Genomic DNA, 10,905 nt, shown 5'->3' with positions numbered 1-10,905 from the left:
CCAAAAAAGTACAGTGTCTCCACAAAAGTTATAGAACACAGTAAAATAAGCAACTTTGCTGAACATAGTAACTATCTATCTCTTACTGGTTGCGAAGTGTAACGATTTTTTTTAAATAGCAGCAAAAATTGAAAAGTTGAGATAGCGAAAAGCGGTTACGTCACAATTTAGATAAGTGATTTTTACACGTCAAAAAAATTCACCCAAATCGATCCTCTAAGATACTGCGATACACGCACAGTCGCTGAAAACATATGATTTCGAGGAGAGCGCGTTTAAACTATTGTACAGCACTGCACTTCCCTTCAAGTGATCCAACAGTTTTACTGTAAATTCTCAACGAGACCACGTACCGAAAAATACTATGAGCTCAACATTTCTAAAGATAAAAGCAAAAACATTCCACCAAGAAGACTGGCATCTCTTCGTCGCGCCTATACAAATGACGAGCAACCGAACGAACAGCGCACCCCTCCCGACAAAAGCTGAAGCTGTGTGTACATGTATTGGTGGGAAAATATGTATGCGAGCATGGCAATGCATTGCATACGTGTTTGTGTACATCCATATTCTAATATACACACACTAGTATGTGAAAGTTCAACTTTAACTCGGCAGATAGCATTGCTGTTACTGTCGCTCGACTTTTAGCAGAGTTGCCAGTCTTCTTGATGGGATGTTTTTGATAAAAGCCTTCTGAAAATGCAAAACAAACAAGTTTTTCGACTTTCCAGTGAGGGTCCCCGTTAAATATCAATCCTGCCCAAGAACTTTGCACACGATTTTTTGATGGCTTTCAAGTATTCTACAAATCTGTCAGTATATTATATATGCATGCATATCTGTTGATGATAACTACCATTACTGCCTATAAATGCATAACAGTCCCATGTGATTTTCACCACTTTTGAGATAAGCTTGGGAATCATCTTTAAATTGTTCATGCTTTCAATATTTCAAACAGTAATGTTATGTTTGTTTCCAAAATTTTGAAAAAAAATATGAAACTATGTCAGTTACAAGTTACAAATAAACGCATAACAGTCTCGGTAGTGAAAATATAACAATAAACATCTGTTTTTAGAAAATGCCTGGACCGATTTGACTGAATAACTAACAAATGCAGAGTTTTGTGGCCTAGAAGAATTCTATTGAACAGAATTTAGATCGGATGTACGGTTCCGAAGATATTCCGGAACAACACGTCCGGAAATGTTCCGGATCGGGGACCAGTTTCTGAATTCAGCTTAAGTACAACATATGACATCTTGAAGTACTCAAAATTGCAAAAGTAGGTCATTTGTCGACATATAAAGTGTCCAGGGTTACATTGGCCACAGCTGGACACATTCTAGGAACGTTCCGAATACATTCCGGAAAACGGACAGTTGCTCACTTAAACCAAACCCCAGAATGTCACCCCGCTATTAACTCAAAATAACAAATTATACGAATAAAAGGAAGACATTTTTTGATTGCTTTGGAATATTATACAAATTTATCAGCATATTACATAGACATGCATATGTATTGATGATAACTATCATAGTGTTATCAAAAAGTTGAGTTCCGAAGGCGTGTCGAATTCTAACTCAAATGACAAATGAGATGGTATAACAAAGGTTCCTTTCACCAATAGGTGGATTAAATCGGGTTTTTTGTTGACCCCCAGTGCTGATTCCTTTATGTCAAGGAACATGTGTGCCAGGTTTAATGACAGCCAATTTTTGTTGACCCCCAGTTCTGACTTTCTTCTGTCAAGGAACACGTTTGCCAAGTTTGATGAAGAACGGTCAAGGCATTTCGGAGTTAAGGGCTCCCCGCTGTTATGAACCCCCCCCCCCTCCTATTTTGTCAACCCCTCAGTGGTGACTCCCTTATACTACGGAACATGTGTGCCAAGTTTGGTGGAGATCGATCAAGGCGTTCTGGAGTTATGGTGGAACATACAAACATACAAACATACTCACGCTCACTTTTATATATATAGATAGAAGATGATTATAATGCTGCGTTGTGATTTTTATTTCATTTAAATAACAAACTTGAAAATTCAAATCTTCCGAAATCGTTTAACATATCATAGCCTTGGATCATTTGGTTTTAGCCGTAAATCGTCTTTTTGCTGTTCAGTTGTATTTGTTTAGACTACTATAACTGTAACCTCCGAGTCCGCCGCCCAGAACGCCAACGCCAAGACCTCCTACTAATCCTCCGTGTCCGAGGGCTTTCACGTTAAGTGGTAAGCCGTTTAGTCCATATCCGTAATTGTACCACGGATACGGGTAGTAACCCTGCCAACCCCAAAAGAAGAATTATTAGGAACAATTATTTGTACGCCAACCTCAGACACGGATTGAATTTAAACTTACCAAGCCGCTGCCGTATCCGCCATGGATTCCAACACCGTAGCCGAGTGCTGGACCATATCCAACTCCGGCAAGACCATTTCCGATCAATCCACCATAAACGGAGCCACCGTAGAGAGGGACAACTCCTTTAACCAATCCGGCAGCACCGTAACCACCGACCAAACCAGCAGGACCGATGCCACCGTACCACTTGTATGGGACATGTGCGACCTCACTGATAAAACCGTTAGTGTCATGGGAAGCAAAAGCAGCACCCAGCAGAGCGAACATCACTACCGTAAACTTCATCATTTTTACACTGTTTACCGTCTGATGGACTGACTGAATGATCACTGAGTTCAAGCTAGATTAGCAACCGACTGGCTTCTGTGGTTTTTTCCTTGGATAACTCCGTATTTATTGTAAAAAACACGCCCCCTGCAATTTTCGTTTGCTTATGTCAAGGTTTTCAGAACGGAACAAAACTGTACTGTAAAAGTACTGTAACAATTAAAATGTTAATTATGTTTGTCTCCACTCGAAGTTCATTCTAGTTACCTGTGAAAGTTCACAAGGAAACTATTTGTCACTACTGTCTACCAAAGGGATTGAAGCTGAAAGTAGTCTCCTATAATCGATAAGCATTTCCATGCACTAGCTAACCTTCTAATCGTTAATAAATTGTATGTTAGCATCTTCACGCGTTGCAATAATGCGGCAAATGTCCAACATTTAAAATGTATTGTTTGTTTTGACTGAACAATTAAATGTTTTATTACCTCGTTGATTTCACAAATAGGCGCATCGCGATTAGGTTTTATCTGTAAATGCAACAATCTGGTGGATCGCCGGACGGGCCGCCGGTACAAGTGATACATGGCGATGAGTGCGAAATGTTATTAGATTAATCAAAATAGATATCGGCTTTTGAACTACAATCGATCGATTGCACCGACAATCCTGACAAGGGTGGTTGAAATTTTCGCCCAGCTGAAAACAACTCTTCACTACTGTGTAGTTTTGTTCCGTTCTGCAGACCTTGACATAAGCAAAAGAAAATTGCTAGGGGCGTTTTTTTACAATAAATACGGAGCTATCCAAGGAACAAACCACAGAAACCAGTCGGTTGCTAATCTAGCTTGAACTCAGTGATCATTCAGTCAGTCCGTCAGACGGTAAACAGTGTGAAAATGATGAAGTTTACGGTAGTGATGTTCGCTCTGCTGGGTGCTGCTTTTGCTTCCCATGACACTAACGGTTTTATCAGTGAGGTCGCACATGTCCCATACAAGTGGTACGGTGGCATCGGTCCTGCTGGTTTGGTTGGTGGTTACGGCGCTGCCGGATTGGTTAAAGGAGTAGTCCCTCTCTACGGTGGCTCCGTTTATGGTGGATTGATCGGAAATGGTCTTGCCGGAGTTGGATATGGTCCAGCACTCGGCTACGGTGTTGGAATCCATGGCGGATACGGCAGCGGCTTGGTAAGTTTAAATTCAATCCATGTCTGGGGTTGGCGTACAAATAATTGTTCCTAATAATTCTTCTTTTGGGGTTGGCAGGGTTACTACCCGTATCCGTGGTACAATTACGGATATGGACTAAACGGCTTACCACTTAACGTGAAAGCCCTCGGACACGGAGGATTAGTAGGAGGTCTTGGCGTTGGCGTTCTGGGCGGCGGACTCGGAGGCTACAGTTATAGTAGTCTAAACAAATACAACTGAACAGCAAAATGACGATGTATGGCTAAAACCAAATGATCCAAGGCTATGATATGTTAAACGATTTCGGACGATTTGAATTTTCAACTTTGTTATTTAAATGAAATAAAAATCACAACACAGCATTATAATCATTTTGTTCATATTTTCCTCCAAAATAATATTATAAATCCAAGTGGCTATTAAACCAAATCCCGGGACAATGCTGAGCAGCGTACAAAAAAAATACCCGCTTGGTACCCTAGAATTTTCCTAACTGCAGAACTGTCCTCCAACAGCGTGCATGAATCTATTCAGTACTGTTTGTGGCACTTATTTATTTCGCGATGGTATTTATATGTGTCAAAACAAAATACCTGTTTGAAATCCTCTTTTTTATAAAATTTAATTCCTGTTTTATAAATTTGTTGATTTTAGTTTACAAACAAAAAAATAACTTTTCCATGAAAAACAAAAGTTAATCAGTCAAACTCAGCATGCTTGATATAATAAAGACCTGGAAATACATTGCGTACTGAAAAAGACCCATTTACGAATTAGGTATCGCTTTTAATTTAAGCTGCACTTACAATTTAACAAGTACACTCTAACCGGTAATTCAACAAATAATTTTCCCTCATGCAAGTATTATCAAATGGAATACACTTGCATCCCCGAGCAGACAGCATCCCATCTCGCACTCGAAATAGAATTTAATCTACCGCTGCTGCTCCTTTGCAGTCTCCAACCCGAATATACAAAGCACCGTGCCACCACCAACCATGTAGCTGTTCCTAGCATGCTTTCTGGTTCCGCCACTTAAAAGCACTAATGCAGACGCTCTTCCGGGACGGCTTTGGCAGTGCCATTTGAAGCAGTGCAAAACTGTTAAAACCAAGTTCTATTCAATCTAAACAATTTCTCGTTATCTTCATAATCGACAGCCCCGTTGCCATCGGCGATGCAACGAGCCGTTGAAGTGCTCTCCGAGCCCGCGTTAGCCAAGTTCCCTATATAAAATCACACGTGTGCAGCAGTTTAGTGCACACTCGGAAGCGTCACCGAACTAGCAAGGATATGTGATTTGCGAAACAAACCCATCAAGGCTTACGATCAGAACCCTCCGTGCTCCAGTGTTAGATTTATTCGTGTGCGGGCAAGCCATTCGGAGGGTGCAATTTCGCTAGATTATGGTGCATTTCAAAATGGTGATTAAGATTTAACAAGCTGCCGGAAATTTCATACCGAGATGAACTTGATGGAGCTTCTGACGAAATTACTCTCTACGCGGCGTCGGCTCGCTAACGAGTGCAGACATAATCAACACCAAAACACCGTCATGTGGGACGTTGACGTTATTTTGCCAATCGCCAATCATGGAATATATTCGAAAATTAGCTCAAAAAGACATGCACCATTTTCTAGTGAGACTGTTGGAACGAGTTGAGTGAATTCCGGAATAAAAACCTGCATTCTCCAGTTTTGAATGTGATAAGGATTATTAGCTAAATGCCAACTGAAGTGATAAAGGAAATAGAACATTAAAATTCAACCAAAGAGAAGAGGGCTGCCGCAGTGCTGTTTACTTCCAGGACATCAATTCTTCAAACGAGATAATTCCAGAATTGATGTAATCAAAACATTTGACGTCGCGAGTCGGGAAAAGCGAATAAAATTACACATTGAGTATTTTCTTTTGAAAATTTTTGGTAGAAGTACCGTGACCGCTTCTAATTCTGCACAGCTCCTAATTCTGCGCATTTTGCTTTATGTAAGATTTTTTTAACATTGTGCATAACTATGATCATTGCGTTATTTTTTTTATAAATGTTAGTTGAATATTACGTCATTATTCACAAACGGGCCATAATATTTGAGAGCGAAATAATTTAACGTCAAACTGATAGTATTTTATATGGCAGAAAACATCGTCGTTGGCACCAACGCTAAGATTGTCCTTCTAGAAAATTAACAAATTTATGAGCGAAAATCTTTGCAATCATCAAATTAGAAAGAATAATTAATTTTAGTCACGTTTTAGACAAAAAGAGTGATTGCATGCATTGCTTTCCTTAGAAAAATGCGATGCAATAATGCGCAGATTTAGGCACAGATTTTTATTCATGCTCCAAATTCTGCGCAGTAATCGCGAAAGAATACGCAACCTCACCCAAATGGCTGAGGTATAGAGGCATGAAAATTCAAGTAGAATCTTTAACTTGCATTTATTGGAATCCTGTGCTGTGTCACGGGGTCCGAACCTACGAGCGCCAATTCATGAAACCATGTCTTTTATTTTATTTAATGTCCAACCTCATGGGGCTGTCAGAGCGTGGGGAAGTGGTTTCTATATGAAAACACAATTATTAGCAAAAAGTATCTAAAGTGTAATGTTCAGTATGCAGAAACCCCCAATAAATTCGTCTTTCTCATTATCAAGAATAAAATATTTAAAATGAGGCAATCAAAATGATAACAATATTCCTTTGTCATCCGAACAGCACAAGAAGGCTGGATGATGGATTTAATTATGGTAATGGCTAATGCCGGATTTTTTGGTGTGCTTTCAGCGTATAAAGACATAAACAGCATGTCAGGAGTATTTATTTTCACTTTTTGGGTGCGCAGAATTAGGAGCAAACATGCGCAGAATTAGGAACATGGACAAGAGACTGCGCAGAATTAGGCACCGTGGATAAGTTTACAAAACAAAAAATATACTCAATTGTTGGTCGACTTATAATTCCCATATTTTTTACCAGATATTATAGACCGTATTGCTACACGTTGCTGATATCCCTGTTGTTCATTTAAATCTAGAATACTTAGAATAGCGGAAGAATCATAAAAATGTCTTAACTGCGCAGAATATGGTACGTTCACGGTAGTTTAGAGTGTATTGTTTACGTTGTATTTTTATCACTATCATTTTTTCGGAAATTGTAAAAAAATTGAACGGCACCCGAAACGCAACGTCGTGAATTGATTTTACATAAGCACCTGGAAAATTCTCGACTTTCTTACTGGGACATTGGAAAGCAACTCGGAATCGTGCAATCAACGTGAATCGTGTGATTAAACATTACTACGAAACTCTGAGCATCGAATGAAAGAAGAAATGCGGTCAGATTGCCTGTTAGTGATCAGGGCCACAAGCGTGTCGTGAAAGCGTTTAAGCGGAATCCCAATGCTTCGGTCAGGGATGTGGCCAAAAAGTTGAATCTGTCCAAGTTTTTCGTTCAGAGAGCCAGGACCGAGACGGACGTATGCGTACAAAGTGTACAAGGCTCCAAATCGTGACGAATGGCAAAATACGGTGGAAAAGTCAAAGGCCCGAAAAATGTACACGAAGATGCTGACGAAGCTTCATTGTCTCATGATTAATGATGAGACTTACGTCAAGGCGGACTTCCGGCAGCTTCAGCGGCTACTTTACCACCCAGCACAAGTTCGATATTCCGAAGGTAATAAGGAAGCAGAAACTTTCAAAGTGTGCCAAGAAATACATGATTTGGAAAGCGATCTGCTGATGTGGCAAACGGAGTGCGCCGTTCGTGACTACCGGGACTGTAAACGGGCAGATCTACCTCAAGGAGTGTCAACAAAAGCATCTGCTGGGGTTTCCGTACAGAAGAAGCTGCACCTAAATGTTGTACAGAACCTTAAGATGCGAGCATACGGTTATGGTATTGAAATTGAATGAAATAAATGTGCTAAAAACCAGCAATCATTGAATGCGACAATGCAAGGAACTTTGTTGGAGCTTCTCGAGCGCTAGCCGAAATTCTAACCCAATTCCAATCACAGCAACATTAACATACCGTTGTTTCGAAATGTCTGGAAGAAGGCCTTCCGTTCAAATTTCTACCGCCTCGCTCACCGAACTTCGGTGGCCGATGGGAAGCCGCCGTAAAATCGTTCAAAAAACATTTAAAATCAACTGTCGGAACAACAGCCCTTTACAAGAACCATTTCGAGATACTACTGTCTTGTCTAAACTCTAGACCACTACCCAGTAGTTTACTGACCCTGAAGACCTTGAAGTCCTCAATCCAGGCCATTTTTGGGCGCACCGGTTTTTGGTAGCTGCAGCAGAACCGTCATTAGAATCTATACCCCTGAACCGGCTGAATCGCTACCAGTAAACGCAAGAATTGGTACGACCGATATGGCAATGCTGGATTACGGACTATATTTCCGATCTACATCCCTAACGAAGTGGACACCTGACAATTGGGCTGTCCGTAATTTAGTCCTTCTGAAAGACGAAAGACTTTTACCCCTCAAATGGTGTCTAGGTCGTGTCGTTCGAATCTTCTGGGGTTACGACGGGAATGTCCGTGTAGTCTCGTTTAAGACGAAGAATGGCGAATTCAACCGCGTCGTTAGCAAGGCCTGTGTACTTCCCGTTCAACGGCTAGGCAATACCAGTGAAGAGGAAAAGGGTTTTCGGCGTTTTGGTATTTTCCGTGAAAATGCTTTCCGCGAAATGGTATTCCAAGAAACGGTACTGCGCGATATGGTCTTCGGTGAAACGTTATACAACCGTTCTCGCTAGAATGTAACCCTTTACCTTCCTACCTCACGATCATGCCCTGTGTGTTGTGCCGTTTAACCGTTAAATGCTAAACTAATGCTTATTTTCATTACATGCTATCAACCGAGCTTGTCCACTGGAATCAGCTGGATGACCAACGCTTTGGCATCTGACGGGCATCGCGATCCTCTGACAGTGTTACACATTGAATATACAACCATGATGTATCGAAATCCATTTTCGTTCCAACAACTTCACCGGTGGCGCTTCGCATTGCGAAAAATTAAATCCACGTCCAACGCAAGCAGAATGGAATTTGTAGTAACCACTAGATTGATAATTCTGGACGAAGCAGATGTCCGCAGGCCAAGCGTGTATCCTCCAACCGACGACGTACGTGCTGAGCATCATCCGATCGATCACATGGTTGAACCAACTCGCCATGTGTTACAACAACTGTAGCGAAATAACCGGGCTATAATGATGATTATGAATAGTGATTACATGCAATTATGAAGAATTACAAGTAAATTAGAATTACGATGTTTTGATATAGATTAAGCGAAAGAATCAAATAGGCCTTTGTCACTCATTTCAAGATCGTGTTTGCCTTCGGGCACTGAACATCTATTTATATAAGAGGCTTATGCCTGTACCGAAAACCAGGTCTCTGACAGGACGTCATAAGAGGCTTATCGGTAATTAAAAACAGGTCCCTGACAGGACGTTATGCTTTCGTAGCAATGGGTTGTATTCTCAGTCATCTCACTGGTCTACTGCTGGACTGCTCGAATGCTCAACTGGTTGACTAGGCTGCTCGACTGGACTGGTCGATTAGACAGCTCGATTTGATTGCTTGACTGGACTGCTTAATTGAACTGCTGGACTGAACTGTTAGATTCGATTGCTCGACTCAATGACTTGATTGGACAGATCGACTTGACTGCTTGACTGAACAGCTCGATTTAACTGCTCGAATGGACGACTCAACTAAACTACTCGATTCGACTGCTTGACACATTTGCTTGACTTACTACTCAACCCGACTGCTCAACTTAACTGCAAGATTGAACTGCTCGACTGGACTGCTTGACTGGACAGCATGATTTATCTGCTCGACTAGACTGCTCGACTCAACTGTTCGATTTGAGGCTCGATTCAACTGCTTGATTCCGTTGCTCGACTGGACTACTCGACTCAACTGATCGACTCAGCTGCTCAACTCGACTGCTTGAATGAACTACTTGACTCAACTACTCGATTGGATTATTCGAATCGGCTGCTCGACTCAACTGCTCAACCCGATTGTTCGATTCAACTGCTCGACTAGACTACTCGATTTTACTGCTCGACTCAACTGACAACTTGATTCTACTTGATTAACTTAACTGCTCGATTCAACTGCTCGACTGGACAACTCGACTCGACTGCTCGACTCGACTGCTCGACTCGACTGCTCGACTCAGCTGCTCACATGGACTACTCGACTCAACTGCTCGAATAAACCGTTCGACTGGACTACTCCACTCAACTACTCGAATAAACCGTTCGCGTGGACTACTCGACTCAACTGCTCGACTCGACTGCTCGAATGAACTGCTCGACTCGACTGATCAAATGAACTGCTCGACTCGACTGATAGAATGAACTGCTCAACTCAACTATTCGACTTAACCGCTTGATCCGACTGCTTCACTAATCCATTCGATTCGACTGCTCGACTAGACTACTCGTTTCAACTGCTTGACTGGACTACTCGACTTAATTGCTCTATTAAACTGCTTGACTGGACTACTCGACTGGACCGCTCGATTTAACTGCTCGACTTGACTGCTTGACTCGACTGCTCGACTCAACTGCTCGACCGGACTGCTTGACTGAACAGCTTAATTTTACTGCTCGACTAGACTGCTCGGTTTGACTTGACTGTTCGACCTGACTGCTCGACCCAACTGCTTGACTCGATTGTTTGATTTGACAGCTCGACTCTCCTGCTCAACTCGATTGCTTGTCGCGATATCACATGGTCGGTGTTAAATCAGACCGGACAGAGTCGCGAAATTTTAAAAAATGAGTTTATGATAGCAAACGATCAAGAATTTTCTAAGCAACATTTTACTCTAATCAGACTACATAAATGTTGCAAACAGCCAAATGTTTTTATCCAGTTAAATAAAATCCAATACGACCATAAAAACTACTTGTTTCAGTTTCCGGCTATGACTCTTTTATGTACAACATCTTAGAGCTATATTATGCAATATAAGAACTCAAAGAACTAATGCAAAGATTAAATATCTTCGCAAACACTGGCTAA

General features: G+C 41.4%; 2 protein-coding genes across 2 annotated transcripts; one reads left to right on the top strand and one right to left on the bottom strand.

Annotated features, from left to right (window-relative positions):
* Positions 1 to 2,129: 2,129 nt before the first annotated feature.
* Positions 2,130 to 2,663, bottom strand: LOC128736307 (shematrin-like protein 2). Its single transcript, XM_053830784.1, has 2 exons — positions 2,373 to 2,663; positions 2,130 to 2,294 (listed from the first exon to the last, which is right to left on the bottom strand). The coding sequence occupies exons 1-2, from the start codon at positions 2,661 to 2,663 to the stop codon at positions 2,130 to 2,132; spliced, it is 456 nt and encodes a 151-aa protein (XP_053686759.1).
* Positions 2,664 to 3,541: 878 nt separating this feature from the next.
* LOC128736306 (shematrin-like protein 2) lies at positions 3,542 to 4,075 on the top strand. The gene is made up of 2 exons (XM_053830783.1): positions 3,542 to 3,832; positions 3,911 to 4,075. Exons 1-2 carry the CDS (start codon positions 3,542 to 3,544, stop codon positions 4,073 to 4,075), a joined length of 456 nt encoding a protein of 151 aa, XP_053686758.1.
* The last annotated feature ends 6,830 nt before the right edge of the window (positions 4,076 to 10,905 follow it).

This window comes from Sabethes cyaneus, chromosome 2, assembly GCF_943734655.1.
Source record: "Sabethes cyaneus chromosome 2, idSabCyanKW18_F2, whole genome shotgun sequence".
Lineage (NCBI taxonomy): Eukaryota > Metazoa > Arthropoda > Insecta > Diptera > Culicidae > Sabethes > Sabethes cyaneus.
Note: the sequence above shows the minus strand (reverse complement) of the source record. Positions and strands in the feature narration are given on the sequence as shown.